The sequence below is a fragment of the Heloderma suspectum genome, chromosome 6 (genome assembly GCF_057233095.1).
Source record: "Heloderma suspectum isolate Gila_16-S chromosome 6, 16-S_ref, whole genome shotgun sequence".
Classification (NCBI taxonomy): domain Eukaryota; kingdom Metazoa; phylum Chordata; class Lepidosauria; order Squamata; family Helodermatidae; genus Heloderma; species Heloderma suspectum.
This window is the reverse complement of record NC_139463.1, coordinates 56,148,519-56,165,185: the sequence shown is the minus strand read 5'-3', so window position 1 is coordinate 56,165,185 and position 16,667 is coordinate 56,148,519. Positions and strand designations below refer to the sequence as shown.

General features: G+C 43.2%; 1 protein-coding gene across 4 annotated transcripts in view; it reads left to right on the top strand.

Annotated features, from left to right (window-relative positions):
• CDC27 (cell division cycle 27) overlaps positions 1–10,580 on the top strand; it is a 37,201-nt gene extending 26,621 nt beyond the window's left edge. The window contains exons 11-19 of one of the 4 annotated variants that reach the window (XM_084804438.1): positions 219–426; positions 979–1,151; positions 2,578–2,730; positions 2,973–3,181; positions 4,272–4,389; positions 4,491–4,619; positions 5,834–5,908; positions 7,534–7,714; positions 9,260–10,580. In XM_084804438.1, the coding sequence (XP_084660564.1) occupies positions 219–426; positions 979–1,151; positions 2,578–2,730; positions 2,973–3,181; positions 4,272–4,389; positions 4,491–4,619; positions 5,834–5,908; positions 7,534–7,714; positions 9,260–9,342 (1,329 nt within the window). In that variant the 3' untranslated portion in view covers positions 9,343–10,580. The remainder of the gene's footprint in view (positions 1–218; positions 427–978; positions 1,152–2,577; positions 2,731–2,972; positions 3,182–4,271; positions 4,390–4,490; positions 4,620–5,833; positions 5,909–7,533; positions 7,715–9,259) is intronic. The other 3 variants (XM_084804439.1, XM_084804442.1, XM_084804440.1) reach the window with 3 other exon arrangements.
• The last annotated feature ends 6,087 nt before the right edge of the window (positions 10,581–16,667 follow it).

The window sequence follows — 16,667 nt, the reverse complement described above, 5'->3', positions numbered from 1 at the left end:
TGGGTGGGGTCCGAGCCAAACGTGGGTGAACTTTGAAGGGCTGCACAGCAGGCTCTCTGTCTCTGTGCCACCCCACATAAAGTCAGGCCAAGGGCTGCACATTCCCTGCCCTTGCCTTGGAGGCTTCCTCTAAATTTCTTTCTTTGAATATTATGCTTTGCTGGCTGTTTTGGGCTGCAGGGTAAAAGTTGTTTAAAATGTTTGTTCTTCTCTCATAGGAGAATAGTAAAAAGTTAAAAATGAAGTTTCCGCCCAAAATTGCAAACCGAAAGACAAAGTGTAAAACCAATAAGGGAGGGATCACACAGCCAAACATAAATGAAAGTTTGGAAATCACCAAACTTGACTCGTCCATCATTTCAGAAGGAAAGATTGCCTCTGTAACACCGCAAATCCAGGCATTCACGTTACAGAAAGCAGCAGCAGGTGTGTGAAGTGTTCCTAAGAATTCATTTAAAGTTGTTTAGTTTGGGCCATCCCAAAGGCTGCGGTTGGAGAATAAGGCAAAAGCAGAAAATATATAGAAAATCCAAATTGGAAGCAAGGTAAAATAGACAGTGCATTTAAAACCCCTTTTCTTTCTGCCCCAGTTAGGATGATGCTCAAGTTCTTAATACTCTCAGTAGGAAAGAAAATTCTACAATAGTAGCGAAGTGATCAAGAATGCTTTTCCTTGTTCCCTTGTTGCAGTGTTGGCAGACACGTGGAATAACCCAGCGGGTGTTTGCTTGTCATGTGTAATTTTGGCTCAGAGTGTGGATTTGAACTGATGTCTCCCTAGTCCTAGTCAGTACTTTATCGACTAGTAGACCATACTGGCATTCTATTTATTTTATCTTTTAATAAAGTTTTGCATTCTCCTTTTGGCTTCCTGAGGGAGTTCCATTTTTGTAGTCAATAAGGCACACCAGTGTTTTGAGGCAGGTACTTTCTTAACCTCCTTTGTTCTCCTGTGTATTTATTGCATTTTTCTCCTAGAAGGTTTGATGAGCCTTCTTCGTGATATGGGGAAAGGGTATTTAGCCTTGTGTTCTTACAACTGTAAAGAAGCAATTCATATACTGAGTCATTTGCCTTCTCACCACTACAATACGGGCTGGGTACTGTGCCATATTGGAAGAGCTTACTTTGAGCTTGCAGAATATATGCAGGTAAGCATGGCATGGAATGGTTTTTATTCTGTGCTGCATAACTGTGTCAATGTTTTACAAAAATCGCCCCCCAAATACACAGGTTTGATTACTCTCCCACTTCTCATGTGCAGGGCCAGCTCCATGCTGGAAGGCATCTATGGTATTGTGCCCTCCATGAACCCTCTCCTGCACCTCTGCACCCTGCCCCCAAGCAGTGGTGCTCCCCTGATCAGTGCTGGGCAGCTGACACTGATAGCTGCCAGGCGGCCACCATTTCAAATATCCCACAATGCACCCAGTATAGTGTCACTACAGTATATTGTGGAAAACTTAGAATGGCTGCTTGTAAGTGCCCGGCAAGGGGGCCCCAGGGCAAGTGTCAGCCCTGGGGCTCCAGCAGTTGCTCTGTCTGTAGCTTGAATGGATAAAAGGTAATATAAAGTTCTGATCAAGCTGAGGATATGAAAAAGCAGTACACTGTGTACATGTATATGGGATGGATAGACTTAACTCTTCTCTGGTGCTGTTTGGTTGAGACTGGCCACAGATTGCCCAAGGGATGGAAGAAATCTTTACTGTGGCCCGTGGAGTGAATCCTATACACACTTGCCCATTGAACTCCATTGCACTTACTGCCCAGTAGATGTGCATAGGGTTGCACTGTTGTTGTACTAAAGGCAACATGACCCTTTTGTTACCTCCACCACTGGATGTTGCTGGCAGCTCCACTTCTTCCCCCAGCAGGCCTTCCCGTGCGATAAGTCCAGCTGTGCTCGATGCTTCTGCCAACTTCCTTTTAAAATAACAATAGCATTATATTGTATCTGCTTGTAAGTAATGGGGGAGGGGGGTGGTGCAGGGAGAGCCTGTTCTTCCCCCTTTTAATATCTGTTTGCTCTGTTTCTTCACTTTCCACTATACATATTTGGAGCAATTGCTTTACTTTGTCTGTATTCTATTTCTTGGTTCAAAAGGAGTGGTGGGAGTTACCATTATGAACTAAGGGTTGCAAATGTACAGTGTTAATTCTTTATAGCAGTCACTGAAAATGTCATAAAAGTCATTGAATGTAATAAATCTGGCTATATTCTCCAAATATTTTTTTAATAACAACTACCATAAGCGGGCAGTTCAGTGGGCATGGATGGACATGGAGTTGAGAGTCGTTACTCAGCATTCATGTCACAAACAGAAGCCAATAGAAGTCTGCCAGACTTGCGCACCTAGAAAAACAACAAATGCCCTTCGAGAGGAATGAATCTCACTTCTCCAAAATGAAAGGTCTGAGTGGTCAAAACAAATGACATCCATGCAACAGAAACAAAACCCTGATGGGAAGCTATGGATGGACTGCATGTGCACTTATTGTGCCCAATACCGATCATGCAGAAATACATTTTAAAACTCAGGTTGCTGAAATGCCACTCATTTATTCCCCTTGTAGGCTGAGAGGATATTCTCTGAAGTAAGAAGGATTGAAAACTACAGAGTGGAAGGCATGGAAATCTACTCAACAACACTATGGCATCTACAGAAAGATGTGGCTCTTTCAGTCCTTTCAAAAGACTTAACTGATATGGATAAAAATTCACCAGAGGTATCATTTTGGCCATTTTGGTGTGGGTTTGGTGGGGGGTAGATTATGCACTTCAGCCTCTGATTCACCCCTTGGGTGTGGAAAAACGAATTACAGGTTGACATTATTTTACGTTTTTGTTGTCTACAAAGGTCTTGGGCTCTTAAGTGGTCCAGACTTGTTGCATACTCTCCTTTACTGCACCAGCTCCTCATAAAAAGGGAAATACTCTGGTGTGTCTTTTACCATTTTCTTTCTTCCAGGCATGGTGTGCTGCAGGAAATTGCTTTAGTTTGCAACGGGAACATGACATTGCCATCAAGTTCTTCCAGAGAGCTATTCAAGTTGATCCAAATTATGCCTATGCCTACACTCTCCTAGGGCATGAATTTGTGCTGACAGAGGAACTTGAAAAAGCATTAGCCTGCTTTAGGAATGCAATTAGAATGAATCCTAGGCACTATAATGCCTGGTAAGAAATATTTCTAATTGATAAAAATCAGAGGTGAGGGAGGCAAGGAATGGAGGGCCCCCAAAATGTGTCAGTTAGCATCTACCTGCAGTCCCTTCGAAATCCCTCTTTTTGTCTTCAACTTCTCCACCTGTGACTTCAGTCCACCTGACACATCTGCAGTGCCATGGCTGCTTCTGAAAACATCTACAGCATACTAAGGGGTTCCATGCTACTGCCAGGAATACATGAAGAGTTTATCATGCTACTGCCCAGGTTTATGTATTTTCTAAATGTTGAAGGGTCAAAGCATTAAGCAAACAGCTTGAACAATAAAACAAGAACAATGGTAGAAACAATTGGCAACAAAACCACAGTATATATTAAAACTGAGCATCCTCAAACAGTCTTGATCTATACCTGACCAAAAGGTCTCTACCAAGCTTTAGAAATGCAAAAGGGTTGCACTTTGGCAAGCTTCTTCAAAGAGCTATTATAGAGATAGTGCATGGAACATCATTATTGCACCTTCCTGGGGGAACTTGAAAGTGGTTGCTTGAAACAATCTTGAGTATGGCAGAATACAGCCTAGATGCCACTGCATTATAAAATCTCTAACCTTACCTACCCACTTGTGGAGGGATGCTGATGTACGTATGTTCTGAGGAGTCATTCTGTCATAAGATGTAGATCTTCTATTCTGGGTCGAAGCATGGACCCCTTATCAGGTTGAAGCAATTCTCCATAGCAGCCATGCTGTTGCACATATGTACGAATCAGGCAATCAGTATCTCACATGGCCCATATGGGTCACCTTGTGTCTTCGGCTTATACAAGGCATTCTTGATGTGTGTGCATATTGCGGGGGGACTGTATTCGAACAAAAACTTGATGCTGGAATCATCTTAGGAGGGCTTTGCTCCCAGATGGAGAAGGGTATTAATATATTTGTATAGATATTGTCAGACTTATTAAATAGTTTTCATTGTATCCTTATTGCTTAAAATCAACTACTGAATTAATTTTGTTAATGCTCTCTCAGCTGATAGAAAGTGTAAGTGCTAGTAATGTAGATGGTTTGTGCCTGACAGTCTTGTTTTAAAATTGCTAGGTATGGGTTGGGAATGATTTACTATAAACAGGAGAAATTCAGCCTTGCAGAAATGCATTTCCAGAAGGCACTTCACATCAATCCTCAGAGCTCTGTCTTGTTGTGCCACATTGGAGTTGTAAGTAAATTACACTTATTCTGTTCCTGGCCTATAACATGGACATTGGCAAATGTAAGCTTGGTTGCTTTCATCTGTATATGCCTTCCATTATTTTGCAGGTTCAGCATGCCCTGAAGAAATCTGAAAAGGCTTTGGATACTCTGAACAAAGCCATTAATATTGATCCCAAGAACCCCCTCTGCAAATTCCATAGAGCCTCAGTATTATTTGCAAATGAGAAGTACAAGGTGAGTGGTGGAACTTATGGAACTTGAACGAGCTCTTCTGAGTTTCTGGAAGAGCAGCTGTTTTTTTCCTTTCAAAAAGCCTGGATGCTATCCACATCCATTGATGACATCTGGAAAAAACATTTAGAGCAATCCTAAACATGTTCCACTGAGTTCTGTGGGATTTACCCCTTCGTAAATGTGCTTTGATTCTGTGCAGCCTTAGATTCTGAGCGCTCTGGATTATACTCTTTATTTGCTTGTCTCATCATCGAAGCTGTTTATTTATCTAAAGGAGAACTTGCTTTCTTCTTCAGTGTCATGTTGCTTATAGTAGGTTTTCATGGCAATATATTGCTTCTAGTTTGAGGGAAAGGGGAGTACTAGTGTAGGGATACTGAATAAAAAGCATATGTTCATTTGGGGTATTTTTAATTCTTACCTTCAAATATATTAAGGCTGGAAAAATATTTTTGCCTTCTAAGTGCTGGCATTAAATTCTTAGGAGCTCAGCTGACCAGGTGCCTGAAACGTCCAGCTGTTCATGTTAAAACATATTGTTATAATTGTGCTAATTCCCTTCTCCTGCCTGCTGACCATCTATATTTCTTGAGCTTCTTTACAGCTCATCCCTTGATTTAGGAAGGGGTGGGGGGTGGGATCTCTCTTCCTCTTCTGTTTATTGCCTATGAGTTTCCTCTGTTCTTATGTGTATCAGATTTCTAGGTGCCCAATAGACCAAAACCCATAGGAAATGTATTTGTCAAAAGAATAATTAGAATTGCAGGAATGGAAATGAAACAGATCTTCTTGTATTAAAGATATCAATTATCTTTAATATACATTTTTATATTATATGGCTCCAAAAATATATGGCCCCTTACCAACCTGCCCGGTTATTGAGGTCATCACTGAGGACATGCTCCTAGTGGTTCTGCATGGACTTATGGCCCAGTTGGAATCCACCTGGAGACAAGCCTTCAGTGTGGTGGCCCCCTTTCTGTCTAGGTCCCTGCCTCTGAAGGTCAGGCAGACGCCAACACTGTGTTGTTGACCAGCCACAGTTTTTATTGGCGCTCTGTTTTTAAAAACAATAATTTTAAAATTGTGTTTTGCTCTTTTTATTCTTTTATCTCTTATTGTTCACTGCTCCAGAATCTCTTTAGATGAGGAGCGGTATACAAATGTTGTAAGTAAATAAATAAAAATACCTCTATTCCTTTTCTTCTTTTTAGTATGCTTTGCAAGAACTTGAAGAACTGAAGCAGATTGTTCCCAAAGAGTCTCTTGTTTACTTCTTGATAGGAAAGGTAACAGCTAGCCTGAGAATTGCCATCTGAATTGTAGCTGTAAGCAGAGTTCCCTTGCATTTCCTGATTCATAGAAAAGAAGGGGATTATTGTTGGGCTATGGTACACAGTCCTGTGAACCTGTGCAGCAGTCTCTGCCCTTCTCCTCAGCTTCAAAGTTGGGAGCAAGACTTTTTGGCAGTAGAGCTCCTTGGCCATGCAGGCCAAACTGGCATGCCTCCCCATCAGCCTTTCCTGCTCTGGAGCAAGCCAGGCAGGAGGGATGGGTGAGGGAGTTGCTTGCTCACCACTGCACAAAGGGAAAGGCTGGGGGCGGGGGAGCTGGGGGGGGGGCTGGCAATTACAATGTTTGGGTTGGCTTCTACATTTGGAGGGAGGACATTCTTCAAGTACCCTGGTCTGAAGCGATGAAGGGCTTTTAAAGGTAAGCAGCAGCAGCACTTTGAATTGGGCTTAGAAACAGATCAGAAGCCAGTTCAGCTGTTGAAACACCAATGAGGTGTGTTCCCAACTCCTGGTCCCAGTTAGCAATCTTGCAGCTGTATTTTGAACTAACTGAAGTTTCTGAACCATCTTCAAAGGCAGTCCCATGTATAACACATTAAAACAGGGATTTCCAACCTTATTGGGCCTGTGGGCACATTTGGCGTTTTGAAAAAGTTTCCTGGGCACCACTAGCTGGCTGCTGTAGGGGGAAGGAGAGCCAATCACAAAAATGTTGGGAGTGACACCACCCCTTTGTGTGTGTGTGCGTGCGTGTGTGCACGCACGCCTGAACGTGAACCCTGTTTGTATGTTACTTACTCTGGCTTCTCTCTCTCTCTTTCATACACACACACACACACACACACACAGGCTCCCCTCCCTCCCTCCCTCCCTCTCTGGCTCCTCCTTCCTTCCTTCCTTCCTTCCTTCCATCCATCCATCCATCCATCCATCTCTCTGGCTCCTCTCTCTCTTCCATCTCTATTAAAGCCGATTGAGTGATTTGAAGGTCACCCCCCCACCCAGGACCCTGTTGACCCGAGGGTCCTTGGTGGGTGGGATTGAGTTCTTCCTCCTTCCAGCCATTTTTGGATGGAGGGGAGGGTTCCGTCTGTGCAAGTGAATGGAGGAATGCGCCATTCATTTTCAGAGTGGGGAAATAGCTTTGTGGGCACCTCAGCCTAGCCTTGTGGGTGCAGTAGCACCTGCAGGCGCCATGTTGGAGACCCCTGCATTCAAGTGATCTAACCTGGAGGTTGCTAGAGCACAGGTAACTGAGGCTAGCTGTCTCTATCTAGAAGGGGTTACAGTTAGCATACAGCTGGAGTGTCATGGTAGAACGCTGCGGCACTCTGTGGCACACAGACCGCTTGACCTGTAGGTGGTAACATCAAATCTAGGAGTGTCCCAAAACTGCAAACGTGTTTCTTTAGCGGGAGTGCAACCCCACCCCGAACAGGTTGAACACTGCTAGCCTGTACAGATGACAAGCCACCCACAAATAGCACTTCTGTTTTACCTCCATAGAGCTCTGGATATTCCTATCTGACAGGGGCAAACAAATGTGCTGCAAAAGTGAAATTTAATGACACACACACAGGAGTTGACATTTGGTTTGGTGCTTTTGTTGATTTTGCTAGGTATATAAAAAGTTGGGACAGACCCATCTTGCACTGATGAACTTTTCCTGGGCAATGGACTTGGATCCCAAAGGAGCCAACAACCAGATCAAGGAGGCCATCGACAAGCGGTACTTACCTGACGATGAAGAGCCTGTAACACAAGAGGAGCAGATCAGTGAGTGTTGCCCATATGAATCAGGTTGGTCTTTCTTTAGTGTGTGTTTTCCCTTGAGGTAAATAGAGAGTTTTCCTGTTTTGGATAACCTTGAAAGCATTGAAACTGTAGTTTAGAACTCAGCATGGCTGCAGTTTCATGTAGCATGGAGTCCAGTGTTCTGTCATAGTTGTGTGGCTTTCTCAGAATTCTGAAAATGCTATTTTTCCATTTCTTAATCTTGCTAGCTCTCATTATTGGAAGTTGATACTTTCAAAGGATATGTGAGCATTTTCAGCTGTAGGCCTAAACTAAAAGAGAAAGCGTGAGCTTCAAGGCCAGTGGGCAGGCATGCTGACCACCTTCATTTGTCCTCTGTGGGACGGCATAATCTGTTCACTGCCATCCCTTACTGCTGCTGGCCCTGCCATCCTTCTCCCTGCCACCATTGTTTAAAACAGAGCTGGGGACTGTGTGGCCCTCCAGCTGCTGTTGGATTGCACCTCCCATATGCCTCAGCCCATAGAGGCAATGGCGAGGGATAATGGCAGCTGCAGTCCAACAACTTCTGGAGAGCCACACATTCCCCATCCCTGGTATAAAACAAATTTGTAATTGGGATGTTTTATATCACCGTGACAGAAGTTTAGACTTTTGGCCACTGAAGCGGCGTGGCTACGGCTGCATATTAGCTCGGCAAATGTCGGTTCAGCAGCGGAACTTGTGTCAGGGGTCAGAGTTCAGACCTCATCAAAAGAACACCCTCTAAGGCATTCACATAGTGCTTGTCTTTCATCTCTGAGTAATTAATACTCAGCTCCACCATCACCAGGCTGGAATAGCTTCCACATCTTCTATAAAGGCTTGAGTCCTAGACCTCTGACTTCAAAAATGTAACCAAGCCTCACCATCTAGGAGGACCAACAGTTGTAGAAGAGAAACTTCTGTTGCTTGGCCTTCTTTTCCTATTGTAGCATAGTGGCTAGGAGATTAAGCTTTGCATCGGGAAGTCCAGAATGGAGTTTAGGAATACGATTACAAATACCCAGGTTCTTTACTTTATGTTTACTCAGCCATGAAGCTCACTGGGTGATCTTGGATAAGTTACTATCTGTCAGCCTAACCCTACATCACAGGGTTGTTATGAAGATAAATAGAGGGGAGAAGCAAGTCCATCCTTGAAGGAAAGGTGGGGGATGTAAATATAATAAATAACAAATAAAGAAATGAACAATGCTGCCGCTGCTGCTGCTAGCATCACAACCCTGACTGGAAGATTTATTGGTGGGACAGGTCCAGGTCATGACCACATAGGCTCCTGAGGATATGGAACCTGAATTGTGGCCAGCTCACTCAGGTAGGATCACTGCAGGCTGGTTACATCTGCGTAGAGGGGAATTGTATGGTACCGTCGAACTTTGCAAGGAGAGGAAATGTTGGCAAGGAAAAAACGGGTAACATTGGATTGGAGCCCTCTGCAAAGATACTGTTAAAGGTCTGTGATAGAATAGTCTCCCTTGCTGTTTGTGAAATATGCAGATATTCTGGAGAACGCTTACTCAATTTTTTGTGTATTTCTTTTCTCTAAAGTTGGCACAGACGAGTCCCAGGCCAGCAGCATGACAGATGCGGATGACACACAGCTCCATGCAGTAGAAAGTGATGAATTTTAACCCCAAAAGCTTGGGTGTGTAACTGACTGATACTGTTGGATCCTTCCCTTCCCTTCCTGCCACAGAGCCAGCACCGTTCTGATGGTCTGCCGACATCCCAGGCACATCATTCCTCAGATTTTAATTGGCACAGAATTAATGGCAATGCATTTTGGGTTATTATTTGAGTCTGAATATGACTCTTTCATCTTTATAAACATGATTATTTGAGGAGGAAAGACTTTTTTTAACCTCCCTTTCATTGACAAACTTATCATGGAAGAAAGATTTGTTGTATGAGAGCTGGGAGATGTGGGGAAGTTACTAGTGAAGCAATTGCTTGCTCTTTCCCCAGAAATGTGTCTTAGTTTTGGCTTTTTCATCTCCAGTAATGGAATTCCTCCATTTCCACATTCTTCAGAGACAATTGTGGAAGTACAGGACTGGAATGTGTTAAAAGACATTTCTGAATATTACTAGAGTGTAACTTAAATGGCAGAGAATGTACATTACCTAAAGAACAATTCTCCTGTGAACAAACACGTTACAGAATATATAAAGCCCAGTGTCCCTGCTTTTAGATTTGTCAACCTGCCAGGATAGAGACTTCCATAGAATACTTTAGTATTCCATCAGGAGTTAACTTCTCCAAACTAACTTCCAAAGCATCAGTTGTTGGTATCTGTAGACAACTCACGTCAGTAACATGATGTTGGTTGCTTGTCAAGGGCTCCTTTTAATTGCACCTGACAGTTGCGAAGATCAAAATGTTATTGCAGTTGTAAACTCCTAGCAAAACTTAAGTGTGTAGAGTGTTGAAAGGATGCAATGAAATAAATCCACAATAACAGAAAATGCCAAGAAGACAATGGAAGCCTTAATCCAATCAAAACCTTACGGTGGTGCATCCCACACACGTTTGCAGCAGTATCCCCCTCAAAACTATTTTGTAAAGTGTTGTCTGAATGAACAGATGCAAAAAAAATTGTGCAATTATCTGTCTCCTTTTTTTTAAAATCCTGTAAGTTTGAGTACTTCCTCTATGATGTCTTGTAGGAATTTAGACCCCAGGAGTCTATTTCTGTGAGAAAGGATGCTGGGCTGTGTTAAAGAAGCCAAAATTTGCCTCCTTCGTAGCACTCCTGCGCCAAAGGTTGACTGGCCTTTGTGCAGTGACCATCAAGAAAGTGTATGATAACCTTACAGTTTTAAAGAGCAAAATTATGCACAATAAAATGGTTTAAATTTCACAAAAATGTAATCAGTTTCCACGTCTTTTAAGTATTTCAGTGTTCATTTTAGAGAGCCTTCATCATATATACTACTAGGAAACTTAATTCTCTGAGTATCGGTCATTATGTAGCCAAAACAGCACCATCCACACACAAAAGCGAAGTATCCTCAGCAGAAAACCTGGAGGGAGGACTCCACACTGCTGGAGCGGAAGCCACTGTTGGAAGCCTCACTTGTCCTTTAATGTTTTCATTTAAAATGTTCAAATGTTTTTAGGCTGCCTATGCCCACTTACCTGGGAGTAAGTCCCATTGAAATCAGTGGGACTTATATCTGAATAGGCATACATAGGATTGTGCTGTTAGTCTCTTTGCCTTAGAAGTAGGTACAACAAATGGGACTGCATCTGCCACCAACAGTAATATCTGGAACAAAAATATTAATAAGAGAAAATGTCGAGCCTTCTTTCGAAGTAGAGGTTCGCAACGGCTTTGCAGAAGTTGATATTTCCAGAAATGCTTTCAAAAACCACTTCTTAAATGTGAGATCATATGTTAAGTGTGCTTTTCCATATCAAGAGTGTCTGCTTGTATTTTGAAAAGTAGTTGTTAATTTGATCATGTCCTGTGACAGTTGATGAGATATCACAAAATAAGCTTAACAGACTGGCTTTGTGGTCTGTAAGTGTGGAGCAAAAGTAACAATCAGATTAAGGCAAGCTTTCCTCTGAAATTTTTCCAGAGCAAAGTTTTGTTCCCCAAAGCCATCCCCCCGTCATTCTATTTTTCAGATTTAAATGTTGAATTAGGACTTTTAGTTCCTTCCTGGAGGGAACTAAATGATTTGTGTTTCATATATTTAGCTACTGATTTAGCCTAATTTACTAAATTGTATATCTGCAATGCCATGTGCACACAAACCTCTTGCTTGGAGAATGTGGGACCTGAGTTCAGCAACAAGGTAATACAGATGTGCCCCAGGCATGTGCATGAGATACTATTTCTCTGTAGGCATTCAGGTTGTAGCTGCAATGTCAATAGGGCCATGTGTTTACAACATTGTTGTTAACTCCTCCCTAGAGAGCAGGCTGGATTTGGGGCAGAAACTGCCTTGGTTGCCCTGTTGGATGACTGTCACTGGAGAATTGTCTCCTGTTGGATGACTGTCACTGGAGAATTGATGGTGGAAGTGTGACCCTCTTGGTTCTCTGGGCCTCTCGGCAGTTTGCAGTATTATTGATCAGCTGACCTAGCCATAGTGACACATGTCTTGGTTACATCTAGTTTAGATTAGTAATGTAATGTGCTTTATGTGGGGCTGCCTTTGGAGATTCAAGAACTGCAGGTGGTGCAGAATGTGGCAGCTAGAACATTTTTGGGAGCTAGGATCTTGGATCATATTACTCCTATTCTGTAACGTTTATATTGGCTGGCTGTGAGTTTCCAGCCCCAATTCAAGGTGCTTGGTTTTGGCCTTTAAAAATGGTCTGGGACCACGTTATGTGAAGAACCACGTACACCTGTATGTGCCTGTTTAAGCATGAAGAGATCCTACTCTATGGCCTGCCAACAAGAGCCATTAGGCTAGCAGGTACTAAGGATAGAGCTTTCTCAGTGGTGGCCCCACACCTTCAGAACTCCCTCCCCAGGGAGTTGCATATGGCTTCATCACTGCTGGCCTTTTCAAAAAATCCTGAAGACTCAGAGTTGGGTTAAAAATCTCTTAAGTCAATAAATAAATAGATATGACGCCGGAAGATGAGCCCCTCAGGTCGGAAGGTGTCCAATATGCTACTGGGGAAGAGCAGAGGGTATTTCCAAGTAGCACCAGAAAGAGTGAAGCGGCTGGGCCAAACCCGAAAGGACACTCAGCTGTGGATGTGTCTGGCGGTGAAAAGAAAATCCGATGCTGTAAAGAACAATATTGTTTAGGAACCTGGAATGTCAGATCAATGAATCAAGGTAAGCTGGAGGTGGTCAAACATGAGATGGCAAGATTGAACATCGACATTTTGGGAATCAGCGAACTAAAATGGACAGGCATGGGTGAATTTAATTCAGGTGACCATCATATCTACTATTGTGGGCAAGAATCCCTTAGAAGAAATGGAGTAGCACTCATAGTCAACAAAAGGGTGGGAAAAGCAGTACTGGGGTACAATCTTAAAAATGATAGAATGATCTCAGTACGAATCCAAGGCAAACCATTCAACATCACAGTAATTCAAGTCTATGCCCCAACCACTGAGGCCGAAGAAGCTGAGGTTGATCGGTTCTATGAAGACCTACAACACCTTCTAGAACTAACACCAAAAAAAGATGTCCTCTTCATCATAGGGGATTGGAATGCTAAAGTAGGAAGTCAAGAAATCACCGGGATAACAGGCAGGCATGGCCTTGGTGTACAAAATGAAGCAGGACAAAAGCTAATAGAGTTTTGCCAAGAGAACATGCTGATCATAGCAAACACTCTTTTCCAACAGCACAAGAGGCGACTCTACACATGGACGTCACCAGATGGTCAATATCGAAATCAGATTGATTATGTCCTTTGCAGCCAAAGATGGAGAAGCTCCATACAGTCAGTAAAAACAAGACCTGGAGCTGACTGTGGCTCAGATCATGAGCTGCTTCTTGCAAAATTTCGGCTTAAATTGAAGAACGTAGGGAAAACCACTAAACCTTTCAGGTATGACCTAAATCATATCCCTGATGAATATACAGTGGAGGTGAGGAATAGATTTCAGGGATTAGACCTGATAGACAGAGTGCCTGAGGAACTATGGACGGAGGTCCGTAACATTGTTCAGGAGGCAGCAACGAAATCCGTCCCAAAGAAAAAGAAATGCAAGAAAGCCAAGTGGCTGTCTGATGAGGCTTTACAAGCAGCTGAGGAAAGAAGGGAAGCGAAAAGCAAAGGAGAAAGGGGAAGATATATCCAACTGAATGCAGAGTTTCAGAGAATAGCAAGGAGAGACAAGAAGGCCTTCTTAAATGAACAATGCAAAGAAATCGAGGAAAACAACAGAATGGGAAAGACTAGAGATCTCTTCAAGAAAATTGGAGATCTCAAGGGAACGTTTTGTGCAAAGACGGGCATGATAAAGGACAAAGAAGGCAGGGACCTAACAGAAGCAGATGAGATTAAGAAGAGGTGGCAAGAATACACAGAAGAACTATACAGGAAAGATCTGAATGTCCCTGATAGCCATGATAGTGCGGTCACTGAACTTGAGCCAGACATCCTAGAGAGTGAAGTCAAGTGGGCCTTAGGAAGCATTAGTAACAACAAAGCTAGCGGAGATGACAGTATTCCAGCCGAGCTATTTAAAATCCTAAAAGATGATGCTGTTAAAGTGCTGCATTCAATATGCCAACAAATCTGGAACACTCAACAGTGGCCACAAGACTGGAAAAGGTCAGTTTACATTCCAATTCCAAAGAAGGGCAACGCCAAAGAGTGTTCAAACTACCGCACAATTGCGCTCATTTCACATGCCAGCAAGGTGATGCTCAAAATCCTACAAGCTAGGCTTCAGCAGTATGCAAACCGAGAACTACCGGAAGTACAAGCTGGGTTTCGAAGAGGCAGAGGAACTAGAGATCAAATCGCCAACATTCGCTGCATCATGGAGAAAGCAAGAGAATTCCAGAAAAACGTCTATTTCTGCTTCATTGACTACGCTAAAGCCTTTGATTGTGTGGATCACAACAAACTGTGGCAAATTCTTAAAGTGATGGGAGTACCAGACCACCTTACCTGTCTCCTGAGAAACCTGTACGAGGGTCAAGAAGCAACAGTAAGAACCAGAGATGGAACAACCGATTGGTTCAAAATTGGGAAAGGAGTACGACAAGGCTGCATATTGTCACCCTGCTTATTTAACTTATATGCAGAGTACATCATGAGAAATGCCGGGTTGGATGAATCAGAGGTCGGAATTAAGATTGCCGGGAGAATTATCAACAACCTCCGATATGCAGACGATACCACCCTAATGGCAGAAAGCGAAGAGGATCTCAAGAGCCTCTTGTTGAGGGTGAAAGAGGAGAGTGCAAAAGCTGGTTTGAAACTCAACATTAAAAAAACTAAGATCATGTCATCTGGCCCTATCACTTCCTGGCATATAGAAGGGGAAGAAATGGAAGCAGTGACAGATTTTATTTTCTTGGGCTCCTGATCATGGCAGATGGTGACTGTAGCCATGAAATTAAAAGACGCTTGCTCCTTGGGAGGAAAGCTATGGCAAACCTAGACAGCATAGTAAGAAGTAGAGACATCACCTTGCCGACAAAGGTCCGTCTAATCAAAGCTATGGTTTTCCCAGTAGTAATGTATGGCTGTGAGAGCTGGACTATAAGGAAGGCTGAGCGCCGAAGAATTGATGCTTTCGAACTGTGGTGCTGGAGAAGACTCTTACGAGTCCCCTGGACTGCAAGGAGGTCAAATCAGTCCATCCTAAAGGAAATCAACCCTGACTGCTCATTGGAAGGACAGATAATGAAGCTGAAGCTCCAATATTTTGGCCACCTAATGCGAAGAGAAAACTCCCTGGAAAAGACCCTGATGCTGGGAAAGACTGAAGGCAAAAGGAGAAGGGGACGGCAGAGGATGAGATGGCTAGATAGCATCACGGATGCAATGAATATGAACTTGAGCATGCTCCGGGAGAGAGCGCAGGACAGGAAGGCCTGGCATGCTATGGTCCATGGGGTCACGAAGAGTCGGACACGACTGAACGATTGAACAACAACAACAAAAACCTAAACAGGAAGTAGGAGGCTATGACCTGGTTCACACAAGATGGTAATTCCTGGGTTGTTTAACCCAGGAACTGTTGGGGCCGAGCGGTAGCGAGTGAGTGTACTGCCTCCCACATACTTGTCACTTCCACTTTCAATCAACAACAGGGTTATCTTGGGTTATCACGATGTTCGAACCTTCCCTGGGTTATCGTGACACCCGTGTCATGATAACCCAGGAATGGAGTGTTCCTGGATTGTTGATTGAAAACGGAAGTGACGAGTGTGCGGGAGGCAGCTTACTTGTTGCCATTCGGCCCCAACAATTCCTGGGTTAAACAACCTAGGAACTACCATTCCGTGTAAACCAGGTCTGTGGGTGCTTCCAGACAGAGGGCTCTTAGCGCTGCTAATTAGGAGGCATTGTGCAGCTATTCTTCCTTTTTCTCCTTCACATATTTTCTGTGGTAAGAGAAAAAAGATGGAAGAAGCTGTGGAATACATGGGAGGATTACAAGAGGAAGATGATGTCTTGATCCCCCCCATAAAATTCTGTGAATGAGGCGGGGCAATGATGCTATAAAAGCCTATGCTGCTGCCCGGGTGCATTGCCATCTGCTGAATCCTCAATTTTAAAGAGGTTCTTCCTAAACTGTAGATCATGTAATACAATATAGATTAAATAACTTAAAAACTGACTGTGGCAAAAAGGGGGAAAAAGCCACCTTCTTAATACTCTATACCCATGTCTTTAGGGAATATTTTAGTCACATGCACATTCAAAACAAATATTAAGATGATGGGGTTGGCCAGCTCCTGTTACCCTTCCATTTCCCAGCAATTTACCAACTAAAATTGTACGCAAGAGATAAAAAGTAATATTTCTACCATCAGCTGCCCTGTCAGAAAGGAGGGAAGGAGAGAGGAGCAGGCAAAGGAAACAATGGGGCCTGCTCCAGTTTCACTGCCTCCCTTTCACTGGGAGATGGAGAAGCAGGGCAGTTCCATTGGCCCTGCTCACATTTTTTTTCTTCTACTCTCCCCATTCCTTTTTCCTTGTGCCTTGTTAGATTGCAAGGCTGCAGGCAGGGACTATCTTTGTTGCTTGATTGTAAGCTGCTCTGGGAGCCTGTTTTGAGGAGTGGGATAAAAATGTTTTAAATTGATAATATGTTGCCGTTCAATAAATAAATAAATTCAAAAAATCCAGAGTCAGCATCAGTTTGATTTAAAGCAGCCAGGCATCCAAAGCAAGAGGGAATGTGCTAATTGGAAATAAGGGACTATCACTTTGTAAAAGTATAAAGAACATGTCACGTGGGTGTGTTGTGCTTCTTAAAATAGGAAAGACTCATATTTTTGTAATCCACT